General features: G+C 42.3%; 2 protein-coding genes across 7 annotated transcripts in view; both read right to left on the reverse strand.

Annotated features, from left to right (window-relative positions):
- The window catches only part of cdadc1 (cytidine and dCMP deaminase domain containing 1), a 123,379-nt gene that overhangs the window by 2,073 nt on the left and 102,485 nt on the right, over positions 1–18,821 (reverse strand). The window contains exons 1-8 of one of the 5 annotated variants that reach the window (XM_052057616.1): positions 3,298–3,444; positions 2,878–3,055; positions 2,710–2,807; positions 2,463–2,640; positions 2,079–2,358; positions 1,758–1,964; positions 1,567–1,688; positions 82–131 (exon numbers count right to left, since the gene is read on the reverse strand). In XM_052057616.1, coding sequence (XP_051913576.1) covers positions 82–131; positions 1,567–1,688; positions 1,758–1,964; positions 2,079–2,358; positions 2,463–2,640; positions 2,710–2,807; positions 2,878–2,971 — 1,029 coding nt within the window. In that variant the 5' untranslated portion in view covers positions 2,972–3,055; positions 3,298–3,444. Of the gene's footprint in view, positions 1–81; positions 132–1,566; positions 1,689–1,757; positions 1,965–2,078; positions 2,359–2,462; positions 2,641–2,709; positions 2,808–2,877; positions 3,482–18,821 lie in introns of those variants that run through there. The other 4 variants (XM_052057617.1, XM_052057613.1, XM_052057612.1 and 1 more) reach the window with 4 other exon arrangements.
- Positions 5,338–13,679, reverse strand: rcbtb1 (regulator of chromosome condensation (RCC1) and BTB (POZ) domain containing protein 1). Of its 2 annotated transcripts, XM_052057618.1 has the most exons (12): positions 13,520–13,679; positions 10,608–10,783; positions 9,634–9,784; positions 9,147–9,313; positions 8,916–9,074; positions 8,742–8,849; positions 8,521–8,663; positions 7,489–7,679; positions 7,292–7,418; positions 7,001–7,152; positions 6,792–6,922; positions 5,338–6,603 (listed from the first exon to the last, which is right to left on the reverse strand). In XM_052057618.1, the coding sequence occupies exons 2-12, from the start codon at positions 10,731–10,733 to the stop codon at positions 6,463–6,465; spliced, it is 1,596 nt and encodes a 531-aa protein (XP_051913578.1). In that variant the 5' UTR covers positions 10,734–10,783; positions 13,520–13,679; the 3' UTR covers positions 5,338–6,462. The 2 variants fall into 2 exon arrangements, 1 of the variants encoding a protein (XP_051913578.1); XR_007961332.1 differs by lacking the exon at positions 7,001–7,152 and having other exon boundaries at positions 6,474–6,603.

Raw genomic sequence — 18,821 nt, forward strand, 5'->3', positions numbered from 1 at the left:
CCTTTTTCCTCTGCACATGCTTGTGAGATCAATTCTGTGGCAAAGTCCAAACGACAGCAAAAAGACAAGAAGTGAACTTACCAACCGTCTGCTGGCCCAGATAACGGCGCCGACACCGACTTTAGGGTCCTCTGAAACGATGAAGAGAAAAATGGTTAAAGGATACAAATTGAAAACAATATTAAAGGGGATGCATTATGGAAAATACAATTGTATGTCTAAAAATCTTTCTGAAGTGCCTGCCCACCATCAAGTGTGAATTTCAACAAGTAAAAAAAAAAAATCTGTAAAATGAGAGAAAAGTAATGCGTTTTTTTCTTTAATCCTTCAGGAAATTTGACAAAAATAATAAGATACCAGTTTCGAGATGTTAAAAAATGCATGCGCATTTGTAATTCTTTCAATGCCAGTCGCAAAAAAAATAATCGAGTGAGGCCCGGCAGTCCAGTGATTAGCGCGTCGACCTCACAGAGCAGAGGTCGTGGGTTCGATCCCAGTTCCGGCTTCCTTGTGTGGAGTTTGCATGTTCTGCGTGGGTTTTCTCCGGTTTCCTCCCACATTCCAAAAACATGCATGGCAGGCTTATTGAATTGGATACAACTTTATTGTCATGTATGTGTTAGTGAACACTCCAAATTGTCCCTAGGTGAGTGTGAGCCCGGATGGTTGTTCGTCTCTATGTGCCCTGTGATTGGCTGGCAACCACTTCAGGGTGTCCCCCGCCTACTGCCCGGAGACAGTTGGAATAGGCTCCAGCGACCCTTGTGAGGTTAAAGCATATCGGAAAATGAATGAATGAATAATTATCGAGTTCCAGCCAATTTGCAGCATTTTGTAAACACAGAAAACTGTCAAATGAAAATGAAATTCCATTCTTTCATCATACAAACATTTTGTTTCTTCCCAATTCAAGATATATATTTTATGCACAACAGTGATTTTGATGCAAATAATTTTTGCTCGAGTGTCACCGCATCTGAACAATGCTTTTCCTAAAATACAGTACCAACAATTACATGTGCTTTTGATGGCAGAATAATGTATTTAGAAATGTCACCAATGTAACACCATTTGACAATTTCTTTTTTTTTACAAATTGTTTGCACACTATTTACTAATAGTGGTGAGTAGCATGCGCGTATGCATACGTCCAATCAATGTTACTACTTCTAAATTCAAATACAGTAATAACCGTCGTCTTTTCTTCACTTGTGACTCTCTGCACTAGATTTAAACATTGACAGACACTTTGTACATTCACAAGCTGCTTGTTAACAATCACATTTCCAAGGGTCCGTCATGTTTCAGGAGCTTACACATTGTGACGTATGGTGAGCTGATCTCAAAGACATCCAAAGTTGCCATCTACTGTCATAGTTAATGGGTTTTTTTTCTTTACTTTCCGAGCTAAATTATGAAACCAGAGTTGGCCAGAACTTTTCTTCACCCATTCCCATTACGTAGTTGATAGCAATTCGACATCGATTGTGCTCGTTGCTATTCCAATTTATGGCATTTCACTTCTACGGCGCTCAGAGAGTTGAGTTGTAGCGACTCTGAGCAGACCTGTTCTGTAAGCAAGTAGCCTGGCTTGGATGATGCAATGACGGGCGACTTCTTGGGACACTCCCTCATGATGAGGGGGCGGCGACGAGCTGCCGAGTAACGTCTCAGGGGCCGCAGGTTCCCTGTAGCAGTCACACCAAAATTCCTCAAAAAATTAATAATACAAGGGCGGTTTACAGAGAAAGTCTCACCGGTGAAATCCGCAGTGTTCTTGTGGCACCCCAGCCACCACGGCAGCCAGAACTTTCACCACCTGCCTCATGTTGTGTCGGAGGTTGGAAAAGTAGGGCTCCACGCTGAAGTTCTCCAGATGCATTTGGTTCAAAATCTCTTGGTGCTGATGGGAGTCCTCAATCAGGAAGCATTTGGAGAACTCTTCAAAGTGTTTCTCTTGTGCACTGAGGAACAGCCCAAATCATTCTTGTCATTCTAGGTGGACTGCGTTCTGAACTGAATGGCAGCAAAAAAATAAAAATAAAAAAAATAAAAAATAAATAGGCACGTTCAAATACCTGTGGAAGAGTTCCTCTGCATTCAGGCCGGGGTCATCATCGGTCAGCGTCGCCATGAAATCACACTCCCTGGACGTCTCGCCAACAAACTGCACCATGCCAGTTGCCAGGGGTTGCAGCAGCAAGCAGATGTGCGAGCGGCTGTTGGACTTGAGCTTCTCTGTAGCCACAGTGTCTAGCGTGGCCTCCTCGGAGATGTGGCCCGCAGGAGCGCGGGGGTCGGATCTCAGCATGCTGACCTCGGGGTCTCCAGGCCAATAGGAGATCTGACTCACTCCAGCTGCAAACACAATCCACTGGATTGATGTCAACATTAAATCACGGCAGAATCGACACCCTGAAGACGCCTGATTAATTACTCAAACTAATGACAGCTCTGCACACCATTGATGATCATCTTCAAGCAGGTGGCACATGGTCGCCGAGAGAAGTACAGCTGACAGTCGGCCAAGCGGGCAGCGTGTTGGATTATGGCTGCCTGGCCCGCGTGGAGCTCATGACCACTGTAGTGGAGCCCCACCACCTTACTCTCCCGCACCACCACGAGACCCACGCTGCGGATCTAGAACAACACGGGTCAGAAGAAACTGCTACTGAAATGTGAACGATCAGCTGCTATGTTTACACCAACCGGATTGTCGTCGTCCTCTGGTTGCTCTTGAGGGAACAGCTCCAGCCACAAACTCAACAAGCTAAACAGGTTGATCTTGGAGAACCTGGGGCCAAGACCTGCACCATAAAAACACAATCATACATATTGCTGCTCTATTTAGTTCGTCGATTGGCAATCGGGCCCAACCTTGCACTACGCTGATGGTCTGACTGCTGGAGTCTCTTGTGAGAGGCAATGCCTGGCCTGATTCGGCTGGACTCTCTCTGCAGCTTTCTTCCATCCAATCAGCGTACCGCAGAAGTCGGCCACGGAGTACCTATCGTCACCAGTAGGGCCTCGGACTTCCCCACTCGGGTTCCTCGACCTCAACGGAAAGCGAAAGGCGTAGCGGTCCCGTAGTTGAAGAACGTTATAAACACTCGAAAGTACCCGAGTGCCAAACAAGCGTCTACAAACACGTCGCTGTCACGTTTCATGCATGAAACGGAGTTTCACTCAATTGCTGCACTCCGTGGTCCGTATTTCTTGCTAGCACTAACTTAGACTGGCCAACACTTTGCTTGGCAAATGGCGGAATAACGTACGATGGCCGTTTCGAGCGCTCACCGTCGTTTAATTCGGTCTCCGCGACCAGGACGAGCGTTCTTACAGAGGGCTTTTCGTATCTGACGTTGAACACGACGTACTGCTTCTGGTCTTTCTGCGTTTGCACAAGAACACCGATACGTTTCTTGATCACCGGGTGACTTCCGCAAATACGGAATGACGTCATCGCGTCGGCGTGTCAACGCCCATCACTTAAAAAACTGCTGCGGTGTGTTCGCGCGCGCGTGCGCGCGCGATCATGGCGTTTCGTTCCCTTTCGGCTAGTTCCGCTCGGAATCACCAGAGCGTGTCATCCTTTTCTATCAGTCCATCTTCTGCATCCTCCTTACAACGCCAACCACTCATGTCTTCGCTCACATCATCTGTCAACACTTCGGATGGATTGCACCAACAATGTTTTACTTCAAAACAAGATGGACATTACGATTTGAATTGAAATCCTGTTAAACTTGATACCTCGTTTAAATTCAAGTCAGATTAAATTTAAACCTCTTTATACCTCAGTTTAATTTCTGCCCCGAAGTTAAGTTTATAATTACAGAGCCAATGGCAATGAAGTTGGGATGTTGCGTTGAACATAAATAAAAACTGGAAAATGACATTCAACCGATATTTAACTGAATAAACTACAAAGACAGGGCGCCACGGTAGACGACTGGTTAGCACGTCCCTCTCACAGCACAAAGGTGCAGGGTTCAATTCCAGCTCCGGCCTTCCTGTGTGGAGTTTGCATGTTGTCCCTATGCCTGCGAGGGTTTTCTTCGGAAACATGCATAGCAGGTGAATGGAACACTAAATTGTCCGTCGTTGTGATTGTGAGTGTGAATGGTTGTTCGTCAATGTGTGCCCTGTAGTTGGCTGGCAACCAGTTCAGGGTGTCTGAAGAACTGCCTGAAGACAGCAGGGATAGGCTCCAGCATATCCGAAACCCTTGTGAGGATAAGCGGATTAGAAAATGGATGGACTACAAAGACAAAATGTTTCATGTTCAAACCGATAAACCTTGTTTTTGCATAATTAAGTTTGAATTTTATGCCTGCAATATGTTTCAAAAAAGCTGGGACAAGTGGCCAAATAGAAAGTCTAAAGAAATTTATTCACATTTAATAGGCCTAAAAGGAAAATTAAAGTGCCAAGTGTACTACTGACCATAATGGAATAGATGAAGACTGCTGGTAGTTACCTAAAGTATTGTAATGGTTCAAAAAGTCCACCTTCAATGGCGTGTTATCACTATAACTTTTATTGATTGGTAAGTGTGCATCTAAACTTGGATGTGAGGGCCACAGATGTAAGTTCACAAAACAGGCCAAAAGTAATTCTTATTACTTACAAGTATTGCATATATAGCAAAAATATAACTTCAAAAAAACAATACCTGTATTTAACAAATGAGCTTGCAACAATGAATCACAGGCTGTTGCTTGCCATCAAACCATGGCATGTCTTGCAATGAGTACACCCATAGCAAACATCCATCCATCCATTTTCCGCACCGCTTTATCCTCACTAGGGTCGCGAGGGGTGCTGGAGCCTATCCCAGCTGTCTTCGAGCAGTAGGCGGGGGACACCCTGAATCGGTTGCCAGCCAATCGCAGCCCATAGCAAACAGTACGTGTAATATTAGCTCGTGCATTGGTCGGCAACCCGCGGCTCTGGAGCCACATGTGGCTCCTCCATCCTTATGTTGCGGCTCTGTGTGGCTTGGGAAAATAAATTCTAAGTGTCTGACTGAAGTGTATGCTATGTGTCCCAAAAACATGAATCAGTCTTATATAGAGATTAATAGTACATGCACTAGGTGGCAATGTTGCTATAAAAATACTGTTGAGATTTATTTAAAAAAAAAAAGCAAGAAGAGTTCAGTAATGGCGACTATAACAAGTTGCCTCCCGACACCACAACTTCTTTTTTCACATCTTCAGCAATTTCAGGGATCAGTATTCGCCTGCTTCAGAGTCGTTTGCGAGCACTTGAGCGGGCAGATTTGAAAGCCCAGCGACACCAAAACTGCAGTGTCTGAACAAACTATTTTATGTGTTTGCTCGTTTGCTTAATATTAAAATTATTTCTAAATTGTATTATTTTTCGTTGCTCTCCTTCCCATTAAAAAAATATTGCCGGTCAAGAAAGTCTTCCTTGATAAGTCCGAGTCCAGATGAATGTTTTGAATCTTTTTAATGCTCAGGTATGGATAATCTTTCCAATTTTGTCACCTGCGGTACAGTCTGGATCAAATCCTTTTCGACCAAAAAGATGAAGACACTTAGCTGAGTTGTAGACATGTATGGTTAAACAGTATGCTTATGAGGCAACGAGCCAGGTATCTGTCCAGAAGAAGAACGTAAACTTTTGTGCTCTCACAGCGAGACCAATGTAGTTCTGCCTGCCACAGTGTAGAGACACAATACTAACTGCCTCCCCTTGCTACTCCTCATATGTAGCATTACTTGAATTCCAACTACTCATAATATTGTACCTTTAAAAAATTATAACTTGAGTTTGTCCTATCAGGGGGTCGTCAAAGCAAGTCCCTTGCATGGTTTATGCATCAAATGTACGAATTTCACCATTGTCAAATAGGAACCTTTTTCTTTTCTCAAATACATAACTTTTCCTTCAAACATGCATTTTTAATCACAACAAAACAGTCTTTTACTCAAAATATAGAAATTACAAAAATGACTGATTTAATCCTGTATTTGCCATTCAGTACCCTAATAGTCTTTCACAGCTTTTAAACATTAGAGGACTTGATTTTGACTCAAATTGGGGTCGACAAGAACTACCAGAAGACAAGCTAGGGGAAAAAAGTCACTTATTTTTGCCAAGTGGAGGTTTAAAGCTTCATAACATACATCAAATACTTATTTTGGTGCAAAGAGAAACAACATTGAAATTCCACTACAGCAGTCATGTGTTCTGGGCTAAATGCTTTAAACAGCGTAATGTTTGATTAAAAATCGAAGTTTAAAAACATATCCCATATCAGAAGTGATCCCATACACTGACACAAGTGTAAAATAAATGTTTGGGTTTCTTGGCCAAGACAAAAGGTCCGACTGGCAGACTGTGGTCCGCATAAAAGTCCTGCACACATCTCAAGTGCCACTGGGCGGCTCATCCAGCATTAAAAAAACAAAACAAAACAACTGGGAGAACAACCTAGTACCTGAAGGCTCCACAATAGCTTGCTCTGATGATGAACCCTTTCAGCATGTTTCCGTCAACTTGACTGAAGGTTGGTGTCTGAGTCACCTGAGTCAGATGGTTAATACAAAATCTGAAGCAAAACTCCTCCAGGTCCTAGAAATGAAGAGCAAAGTAGAGTTGTGGAGCTTCACCTCAGCCAAATAAAGCTCTCTGTACAAGAGTGTCGCCTTCTGTGTTGGTCAAAATCGGATAAGTATTCATACAAGTGGCGCTTGTCAGAGTCATTCTTAAAGAGAATCACATCAACTAACAGCAATAGAAATGTCCGTGGTATATTGTACCTCTGCATCAAATCGTTTGGCAGCAGAAAACAGGGTGAAGGCATTTTTGACCGTGATTCCTCTTTTGATGATCTGCTGACACAGATGCTTTAGGCGGTTCTCACAGTAGGAGGTGGCCAAGTCCAGCAGGCCTGAAGAACAAGCACAAAAACAATGCATATGCACATCTATGGCCAGGCAGAGCAGACATTGATCGTGTAATAGATGACCAATGGCATCTTCAGGTGGAAGGTCAACAGTGTCTGTGTAGAGGAACTGCAGGAAGGAACGGTAGATGGCATACGAGAATTGGTTGATCTCAATCACTTCCTGACGACCTTCCACCCACTGGGAGCGGAACATAGAGCGGAAATGCTCACACCTTGAAAACATTTAAACGTGCGTAACAAAAAGATAGCATTGCACAGCGATGAATATCATAATTGTTTGTATTCTCACTCACACACACACACACACGCACACATGCGCGCACGCGCGCACACACACGCACACGCACACACCTGATCTTCAGCACCGCTTTGTGAACATGGATGCATTTGCCTTCAACGTTAAACTTGAGGTCTGCCGTTTCTGGACTGTCAAATTCTTTCCTCAGTGCCTCTGCAACTGTCAGGAAGTCATTTTGCTCTAGACCAACGTAAAACATGCACTGATTAGTGGATCCGTTGTAAATAAAACATTGAAGTGCTTCCCTCACCAACAGACACCAGTCTCCACATGACCGGTGGTGAAGCGAAACAGGCAAACACATCGTCTGTGTTGGTGAAGTAGGTGAGGCGTGGCGTGACAACTGCTTGACCCCGACATTGACCCCACATGTACACCTGGCCACTCTGCGTCTTGGCCGCTGAAATGTTGGTCGAATGGCATGCTGCCACCTCTACAAACCTGAGATGAAAAAATATCACTGGGAGAAGTGTGCCAATAATACCATGTCCATGGGACTTTTTAACATGTCCACATAATGTTGTGTTGATTGATGAAGCTGGTATTCGGCCAATTATTTATTTATTTTTTAATCATTTTTTGGGGTGGGGGACTCTTCAAATAGATGCAACCCAAAAATGCAGTTTTATTTTTCAAACATGTTGAGGGTCCTCCAAAATACAAATAATTTGTTAGAAGAATAAACAACAGTGATTAAAACGGGCCTGGGTGGTTGGACCCTAATTAAAAAAAAAAAAAAAAAAAAAAAAAGCACTCAGGTGGCCATATAAGCAGAGGAACCTGCACCATCAAACATGGAAATTAGCTTAGCATTATCATAAATGAGCATGTACTGGAGCCTATGTTCCTATTCATTTTGATGGCTGTTGTTTTCACTGGAGCCAGCAGTGTACACATCGCTCAGCATTGTTATTTCCACACATTTTTTGCGTAACGGCGTCGAATGCTAACAGAGGCGGAAAAAGGAAGGGCTAACATGGTGGCTCACAAATGTGAACTGATGCACACCGTGATCCTTCCCTCAACCCCCAGCAAAGTGCAATTGGATCAAACAATTTTTTCATATTGTTTGATCCAATTGATCCAATCCAGATATGGATAGAATAAATACCCATTTGTGTATTTATAGGCACAATAACTTTGTATTGTACTGTTTTCGGTGTTTCAAGGCCACGGAAAAAAATATTTCAGATAATATGCTCTCACGGTTGTACGTTATTCCCCAATAATTCATTTAATGGAGATTCCACTGGATATTTTGGCGTGTTTTTTTTCCATGTACCTCTCTTCATCGGCCATAACTTGCACAGGGCTAAAGCAGTTGTTCTTGTCTCCAGTTCCCAGCTGGCCGAATGTGTTTGCGCCCCATGAAAAGAGCAGTCCTTTATCCGTTACCGCGAGGGAGTGGCCGAAGCCTGACACCACCTACAGAGGAGAAAACTTGCAACGCTGCTGTCTGCATCCGTGAGGAAGAATTACACCGCAGCAGGTGACAATCCATACCTGCTTTATAGAGGAATCTTGCAGAGCAGAGAGGCGACGAGGCATCAGCTCGTTTCTGTTGTTGCCTACACCCAGCTGCCCGTTGCCATTGTAGCCCCACCCATGAATCTAGATCAAAACAAAATGGTTACAGAGCAATGTTGACTTGGCCCAATTCCACAACAGGGGCCTCACCTCTCCGTTGTCCAGCAGAGCCATGGAGGAGGACTGTCCACATGTGATACCCATCACGGTTTTACCCTGCAACGAGCCGCCCACCTTCAAGGGGAAAGCTTGGACGGCTACGGAACCTGAACCCACCTGGCCGTAGTCATTAAAACCCCAAGCAAAGACCTATCATTTTGGAAAATGACACATTCAATGATAGATGCGGAGACTCGTGAATAGTCTTATTGGAAACTTTACCTCTCCATCCTGTGTAAGGACCATGGAGTGATGTGCACCACACGCCACCTCTTTTACCTTCTTGTTCTGAATGTTGGCAGTGACCAGCACCTGGGACAGCTCCTGGTTGGCCGTCCCGATCCCCAGCTGGCAGAAACCATTGTGCCCACAAGCAAATAGCTTCCCATCTAAGAAAATGACATATTTTAAGTGCTGTGTCATGCAAAAATAAGTCTCATGCCACCATAACGATTGATGCCTTTGCAAAGCCGTGATGACCATACTCAGCTAGGCTACAGAATGTTTTCCATCAGTCATTAGCTGACAAAGCGCACTAGCCGATATTCTGACAATTCTTAGTGTACCTTTATCTGGATCCTCGACATCTACCAACCGTCTACAAACTAAGCCTCTAATGAAATTTATGGATGTTTGTGTATTCCCATACATGCTGAAATGACTGTTGTGGATGGGCAAACATGGTTCATTGAAACAAGCTTGTGGTTACCCTCTGTTGCCAGCAGGATGTGTGGCCCACTGCCGTAGCTCAGGCTAACCACCTTCTTCCCCGCCAAGCAGCTCAGTTGCTTTGGCACAATGGTGCTTATACCATCTCCTGTTCCCAGGCAGCTGCTGCAGTTCAAGCCGAACACAAATACCTGTGTGACATGTCACTTAAATGAATTATAATTTAAAAAATACATTTTAAAAATGAGTTTTTTCATAATCTGTCAACGTTCAATTTTTTTTTGCTTTGACTGGCAATTACAGCAACAAATTACTATTTTAATAACTGATTGTGGATTATTTTGTCATACAAAGGATGAATCCGATTTTTAATAAAACCCAAACATGTCCCTTCATTTTAAAAACATGACAATATTTCAAATTGACATTGCCGAAAATGCACAAAAAAATTATGATTCATTTCCTGGTTTGGTTCATAACATGCCAGAAACTAGGTAAACGTGGATCATTGTGATCCAAAGTAAAAATAAATTATTATTTTGATTCAATGCAATCAGTGGAGGACTACAGGAATTGGATATCTACTACTAAGAAGCTGAAATTCTGAAGACTTGAACAATTTAAAACGATAAAAAGTTGCAATTTGGTTATCAAACAAATGATAGATTATTTGAGAATTTAATCATTGCACCTCTACTTGTGTTCATAAATTTGCGGCTCACAAACCACAACCAGCAGTCTGGCAAATAATTAACAATTGTTAAAAGGGGTTTCAAGCCGTTTCCTGTACGGTCAAACTAAACATTATTATCCATATATTTAAAACACCCACAAGCATAATTTTGCCTTAGGAAAGCCCGTCTGGCTCAGTGCTAACAAACAATGCAAAACGCTAGACACCAAGGAATAGCATGAGTGTGCTAGAGTCATAACGCTTAAATAGCAGTCGTTTGAACACAAAAGGTAGAACAACACACATAGCCAAATAAAAGACAAGGGAAGGCCGCGCAGCACCTTGTTGTCGTTTGTGATGTAGATGGCCTCATTCGCAGATGCTCCAAAGACACAGGCCTGTTGGATTGTGGCAAGCTCCTCGGTGCTCAACAACAGGAGCAGAGGCCACTTGCTAAAGTCCAACATGACTTGCCGACAAACTCCACCGTCGCAGTTGCTAAGGCGCAGGCTCGAGGCTTCAAAAGAGACAGTGGGATGTGAGAGGTGGCAAAACAATGAGTGAAACCATCCCAGCCCACACTTGATGCGATGAAGAACAGGTGTAAGATTGATGCCAGTGGGGTTAAGGTACTCAGTACTCTCAAATAGTTATACGGAGTATTGCATTCACGGTTAAAGTGGTAGTAGTTTGTCTATGTGCGCCCTGCGATTGGCTGGCATACATTTTGGCGTCTTACACATTTACTGCCCCAAGTCAGCAGCTGGAATAGGCTTCAGCGCAACTCTTGTGAGAAGCAGCTCGGATCATGGATGGATTGCATGCATGCTTGTTACACACCAGTATTCCTTTGGTGCTTTAGAGTACAATGTTTGCTTCTACACTGTCAGACGAAACAGGATGTGTGTAGTTATTTTAGAAATACTGTATCTGTTCTTGATCCTGGAAATAGGTAAGCTACTGCTGCCTAGTCCCATTTTGCCAACAAACAGGCTGCTCTTCTCATTGCTTCTATCCTTCTACATGATTCAAAAGCTTCTTTCCCCCCTTACATTCACTGCATTTTTGTGGCCACATAAGCTCCAAACATCCATCCATCCATCCATCCATCGATTATTTATATATGTAGAGAAAAAGGTTAGATAAGAAGTGGTATACTGAGAGGACTGAAGAGAGTAGACAGGAATACAGGGAGATGCAGAGCACGGTGAAAGTAGAGGTGGCAAAGGCCAAAGAGGAGGCCTACGATGACTTGTATGCTCGGCTGGACAGCAAGGAGGGAGAGACTGACTTATGGGTGACCTCTTGGCGAGACAGAGAGACAGAGTTGGTAAGGATGTGCAGCAGGTTACGGTGATTATGGAAATGTATTGACAGGTGCCAGCAGTGTGATGGGAAAATGGAAAGAGTACTTTGAAGAGTTGACGAATGAGGAAAATGAAGAAAGAACAAAGAGTAGAAGAGGTGACTGTTGTGGACCAGTAAGTAGCAGAGATTAGCAAGGATGAAGTGAGCAGAAAGGCACTCGGGCCTGATGATTGACCAATGGAGGTTTGGAAGTGTCTAGGAGAGGTGGCTGTAGCATTTCTGACTGGGTTATTCAACAAGATCTTAGATGGTGAAAGGATGCCTGAGGAATGGAGGAGAAGTGTACTGGCGCCCATTTTTAAGAACAAGGGAGATGGCAGAGTCGTCGTAACTACAGAGGAATAAAGTTGATGAGCCATACAATGAAACTATGGGAAAGAGTAGTTGAAGCTAGACTAAGAGCAGGACTGAGCATTTGTCAGCAGCAGGATGGTTTCATGCACCCCCCCCCAAAAAAAGAAAAAGAGTACGACAGATGCAGTATTTGCTTTAAGGGTGTTGATGGAGAAGTACAGAGAAGGTCAGAGGGAACTGCATTGTGTCTTTGTAGATCTGGAGAAAGCGTATGACAGGGTGCCCAGAGAAGAAATGTGGTATTGTATGAGGAATTCTGGGGTGACAGAGAAGTTACGTCAGAGCAACGCAGAACATGTATGATGACTTAAGACAGCGGTGAGGTGTGCTGTATGTATGAGTGAGGAATTCAAGGTGGAGGTGGGACTTCAGCAGGGGTCATTTCTGAGCCCCTTCTTATTCATTATGGTGATGGACAGGCTGACAGACGAGGTTTGACAGGAATCTCCATGGACGATGACGTTAGTAATGAGAGTAAGGAACAGGTGGAGGAGAAACTAGAGAGGTGGAGGTTTGCCCTGGAAAGGAGAGGAATGAAAGTCAGTCGCAGCAAGACCGAGTACATGTGTGTGAATGAGAGGGACTCAAGTACAAGAGTGAAGTTACAGGGTAAAGAGATAAAGAATGTGGAGGATTTTAAGCACTTGGGGTCAACTGTCCAGAGCAATGGAGAGTGTGGAAAAGAGGTGAAGAAGCGTCTACAGGCAGGCTGGAACAGCTGGAGAAAAGTGTCAGGTGTGGTGTGCAACAAAGAGTTTCAGCTAAGGTGAAAGGAAAGTTGGAGAAAACTGCGGTGAGACCAGCCGTGCTGTTTGGACTGGAGACAGTGTCACTGAAGAAAAGACAGGAGGCGGAGCTGGAGGTAGCAGAGATGAAGATGTTGAGGTTCTCTTTGGGAGTGACCAGGTTGGATAGGATCAGGAATGAATACATCAGAGGGACAACTCATGTCAGAGGTTTTGGAGAGAAAGTCAGAGAGGCCAGACTGAGATGGTTTGGGCATGTCCAGAGGAGAGAGGGTTTTTTTTAATATATATATATATATATATATATATATATATATATATATATATATAGGGAGAAGGATGCTAAGTCTTGAACTGTCAAGTGGGAGGCCGAGAAGACCAGAGAGGAGGTTTATGGATGTCGTGAAAGAGGACATGAAGGGAGCAAGTGTGAAGGAAAAGGATGCGCAAAACAGGGTTAGATGGAGGCGACTGTTTTGCTGTGGCGACCCTGAAGGGAAAAGCCAAAAGGAAAAGATTATTATTATTATTATTATTATTATTATTATTAAACACCTGCCCCTTCAAAGGTGACTGTGTGCCCCTGAGTGGACATCTATTGATGGAACATGCAGTCTTGAACCCGAGCTGGAGCAGTTTGCTCAAGAGTGGGCCAAAGGAGGCTCCGATATGCAACAATTTGAATTCAGCAATTTCCTTTGGGACAATATCAAGTTACGGTACATATTTTTTGTCCAGGTCATTAATTGTGTGAAACTAGAGATATGCAGCAATCCTCAACTCACCTCTATTTTATAGCGCTTTCACCACAGCTGCAGAAGCTTTATTTTCATTTGTTAGTTGTAGTTATTTTTTAAGTATGCCATTTATTGACATGATTTGGTCAGTTTCAAGTTATTTGAAGTGAGTCATCGTGGGCTTTCCTTTCTTCAACGGACGGGTACCAGGACTCCCCAAAACACACGCCTCATTACCCCTGATGTCGTTCGCATTTGAATCGGAAGGCGGAGCAGCAACAGTAAAGTCAACATTACCTCGCAGCAACAGTAAAGTCAACATTTCTCTCGTGTGAAGCGTTCCCACATTTGAAAGTAAAGAACAGAGCGAAACATGGTGGCAGCGCGTGTGTAGAAATTGGCGACGTGAAGAGGGGGCTGGACGAAACGCTAGCACGGAAGCTAACCGCGGACGTTAGCACGGAAGCTAACTGCGAAAAGTCGCTACGCAGCTGGAACCCACAACCAGAGACCAACCAACCAAACGCCAGCGAGCGTGAGGGAGCCGGTAAACCCACTTGCCACGTTAGAAACACCCAGCAGCATGCCTACTGGACACGTCACAAACTAGCATACAACCGGCTAGCAACGAGACCCGACAAAATGCCACCCAAACAGAAGCAAGACACAAAGCAGGAAGAGGATTCCCTGACTCTCACTCAAGTAAATGAATTACTCCAGCAACAAAAAGAACTTTTTACGGCGCTCTTGCAACAACAACAGGAAAATTTCAAAGGATGTGTCAAGATGATAATAGACTCAACAAACTCAAGACTTGACACCTTTACCAGGGAAGTCCAAGAAATAAAAACCAGCATCAACTTTACCCAAAAATAGGTAGACGACATTAAAAAAATCTAATCTGTCAAACTGGCCATTCCAAAGACATGCAAACAGAATTCTACAAAGTATGTGACGTCATGCTTGTATTAACAGACAAGGTGGACTACTTGGAAGGACAGTCAAGAAGAAACAACTTAGTAATTGATGGAATTGAGGAAAAACCGGGAGAAACGTGGACTGAAACAGAGGAAAAAGTTCAAAAAAATCCTTAAGGAGAAACTGCTGATACAGGGGCAAATTGAGGTGGAGAGAGCTCAACGCACAGGAAGACAAGACCCTGGAAGACCTCGACCAAGGCCAGTTGTGGTGAAATTTCTAAGATACAAGGACAGATCAAGGATCCTACAAAAAGCAAAATACTTAAAAGGCTCCAACATCTACATCAACGAAGACTTTACAGATGCTGTATGACAAAAAAGAAAAGAGCTCCTCCCAAAATTAAAAGCTGCACGTGACAGAGGGGAAACTGCCTACTTAAGACATAACAAACTTATTGTCCACCCCCGCACCAGTACTCCAACACAACAGGCTCGAGTTCAACACCATCAAGCAGCATACTGAGAAATTTTTACCACCCGACAATAAAAAATCTGACCCTACTGAAGCAGGAAATTCACATACCAAAAAACATGGACTTCGAATCCTTTGATGACCCTTCCAACCCTTTGATGACTTCCAACCCTACTGACCACAAGACGTTTGACCCTGAGAACAACTTGGACCCGGACAATAACTTTTTCAAGACCGACCGACCGCGAGGGAGCCAGCGACGACCGACCGTGAGGGAGCCAATGATGACCGCGAGGAAGCCAGCGACGACTGCAGGGAAGCCAGCGACCGTGATGAAGCCGGGAGACAACCAGCCTGCGACCACCGTGAGGGAGCCAACGACGACCGCAAGGGAGCCAGAGACGACCGAGAGGAAACCAGCGACGACTGCAGGGGAGCCGAGCCAGTGACCGCGAGGGAGCCGGAAGACAGCGAGCCTGAGGCAGCCGGGAGACACCCAGCCAGCGCGCGTGAGGGAGTCGGCGACGACTGCAAGGGAGCCAGCGACCACGAGGGACCCAGTGATGACGGCGAGAGAGCGAGCGACGACAGCGAGGGAACCAACAACGGCTGTGAGGGAGCCAACGCCGACCACGTGAGAGCGGGAAATTCACATCCCAAAAACATGAATTTCCAACCCTTTGAAGATATTGACTATAAGCCATTCGATCCCGAGAACAATTTGGACCCAGACAATAACTTCTTCAACAACAAACAAAGGGTAACAAACTCTGACTATTACCTGGATGAACAATTCAACACTAATATAAAATTGGAAAATGCACTTTCGGTAATACACTTAAACAGTAGAAGTCTCTATAAAAACTTCACAAAAATTAAAGAATACCTGACTAAATTCAATAAATTTAATATAATTGCCATATCAGAAACTTGGCTTGATGAAGATAAAACAACTGAAATGGAAATAGAAGGTTATGAAATGTTTGCAACTTATAGAGAAAACAAAAAAGGAGGGGCGGTTGCAATATATGTAGACAAAGCACTTAAATGCAGTAAAATCGAGAGATTGACAAACACAATAGAAAACCTAATGGAATGTCTAACCATTGAAATACACAATAAAAAGGCATCAAATATCATCATAAGCTGCATCTATAGGACACCAGGAACATGTATTGACACATTCAATAAAAAACTAACAGATATGCTCAGTTACTACAACGATAAGAAAACACGAATAATATGTGGTGACTTTAACATTGACTTATTAAACCCAAATAGACACAAAAAAACAACTGACTTCATAAATACTATGTACAGCAACAGCTTTTTCCCAGTAATCCTGAAACCTAGCAGAATAACAGTTGACACGGCCACATTAATAGATAACATATTTATAAATAAGATTGATCATAAAATGGAAAGTGGACTTCTCATTAATTACATAAGGGACCACCTACCTGTTTTTGCAGTTTTTCATAATTATTTCGATAGAAAAGCTAAATCAACAACTCGTATAACAGAAATAAGACTAAGAACCCAACGTTCCATCGATGCCTTTAAGCAAGACCTAGAAAAACAAAACTGGACCGAGGTCTACTCAAACAAAGACCCAAATACAGCGTTTGAAGTATTTCAGTCTACCATAATCTCCTTATATGATAAACATTTTCCATTAACTAAAGTCTCCAAAAAGTATAAAGACCCAAGTAAACCATGGATAACGAAAGGCATAGAAAACGCATGTAAAAAGAAAAACAATTTATATAAATTGTTTTTAAAATTCAGAACTGAAGAAGCAGAAAAAAAATATAAGACCTAAAAAAATAAACTAGTAAATATTATAAGAACCGGTAAAAGAGATCATTATCATGCACTATTAGAGCAGAATAAAGGTAACACACAAGAAATATGGAAAATACTTAACCAAGTAATCAGAAATAGTCCTAAAAAAATTGATTATCCAGAGTATTTTATCAAAGGTAAAAATACTATTTTGGAAAAAACTGCAGAAATAGCAACTGAATTTAATGAGTATTTTGTCAACATCGGCAGTAACCTAGCAAAACAAATTCCTGATCCAACAAACCTGCTTGAAATAGATAGATACGTAGAAAAAAACTCCTCCACGATGTTCCTTACGGCTGTAAAACAAGAAGTATCAAATATTATAAAAACTTTTAAAAATAAAAAGTCAACTGATTGCTTTAATATTGATATGACAATAATCAAGCAGATTATAGAATATGTAGTGCGACCTTTCACGCACATATGCAACCTGTCATTCAAAGCTGGTATCTTTCCATTAAAAATGAAAATTGCTAAAGTTATTCCAATCTATAAAAGTGGAGAAAAACATCTGTTTACAAATTATAGACCAATATCACTACTACCACAATTTTCAAAAATATTAGAAAAACTATTTTCGCGCAGACTTGATAGCTTTATACAAAAGCATGCGCTGTTAAGTGAGAATCAATATGGCTTCAGGGAAAAACGGACCACCTCAATGGCAGTTATGATGTTTGTGGAAGCAATAGCCACTAATATAGACAACAAAGAATTTACTGTTGGGGTTTTCCTAGATCTAAAAAAAGCTTTTGACACAATAGATCACACTATATTATTGAAAAAACTAGAAAGATATGGCATTAGAGGTGTAGCTTATAAATGGATAAAAAGTTATTTAGAAAACAGATATCAGTACGTGCAACCCAACAATAAAAAAACGAATCAACTGAAAATCACTCACGGAGTTCCTCAGGGGTCAGTGCTTGGTCCAAAACTATTCATCTTATATATAAATGATATCTGCAAGGTCTCAAAACTATTTTAATGTGTCCTATTTGCTGATGATACAACTTTCTACTGTTCTGGAATAAATCTGAAACAGCTCCTGATAACCGTAGAAAACGAATTAAACAAATTAAAAAACTGGTTCGACAGAAATAAATTGTCACTTAACCTGAAAAAATCGAAGTTAATTGTTTTTGGCACAAGACCAATCAAACACCAAGCTAAAATTATGGTAAACTCAATTGAAATAGAACGAGCGTATGAAACCAAGTTTCTCTGATTAGTAATAGACTCAAAACTATGTTGGAAACCACATATCGATAACGTAAAAAGAAAAATAGCCAAGACCGTAGGGATCCTCTACAAAACCAAGGAAGTGCTAAATAAGAGATCTTTGTACACATTATACACTTAATTATTATTACCATATATGACCTACTGTGTGTAAATATGCGGAAATGCCTGCAAAACAAACACACTCCCTAACTACAAAAAAAGCAATTCGAATTATTAATAGATCAAAATATATCCACAAATCCACTATTTATCAAATTAAATACGATTAAATTTTATGACCTGGTTGACTTTAAAATCACCCAATTAATGTACAAAGCACACAATAACCTGCTCTGCCAAAACATTCAGAAGTTTTTCGAAATTCGAGTAAGCAACTATGAATTAAGAGGTACCAACTTATTCAAAAAACTCAAAACAAGAACAAACATCAAGCAAAGAAGTGTATCTATCAAAGGTGTTGATCTGTGGAATAATCTCGAAACAGACCTAAAAATGAGTAAATCGCTTGCTGAGTTCAAAAACAAATAAAAAAAAATAGTACAAACAACCTACATCAATCAGAGTTAAAATGATAAATTCTAAACATTAAATATAATGATAAATCAGAACTAAGTTGATAAATAGAGAAAGGTATTGATTTTTTTTTTGATGATGGCGCCCCCTGAGTGGCTGCCTCTCCAGCAGCTCATATCCCTGTTTGAGTTTCTTTTCGTCCTTTTACTTTTATTACTTCTTCCCATTTTGTTTTGCGTGGTTTTGTACCCCAAACCCACGGGGGGGGGGGGGGGGGGGGGGGTGAAGAGGGGCAGCTTCATTTATGCTCATCTCCTTTATTTGCTTTAATCTTTTTACGTATCCTGTGAAC

Source organism: Hippocampus zosterae, chromosome 2 (assembly GCF_025434085.1).
Source record: "Hippocampus zosterae strain Florida chromosome 2, ASM2543408v3, whole genome shotgun sequence".
Lineage (NCBI taxonomy): Eukaryota > Metazoa > Chordata > Actinopteri > Syngnathiformes > Syngnathidae > Hippocampus > Hippocampus zosterae.

Excerpts from the sequence above, each read along its gene's own strand:
- rcbtb1 (XM_052057618.1), bottom strand. The coding sequence starts at position 10,733 with ATGTTGGACTTTAGCAAGTGGCCTCTGCTCCTGTTGTTGAGCACCGAG. Across the intron at positions 8,664-8,741 it reads AAGATTCCTCTATAAAGCAG|GTGGTGTCAGGCTTCGGCCA; the intron begins GTATGGATTGTC and ends TCTCCTCTGTAG. Across the intron at positions 7,419-7,488 it reads GTGGAGACTGGTGTCTGTTG|AGCAAAATGACTTCCTGACA; the intron begins GTGAGGGAAGCA and ends ACGTTGGTCTAG.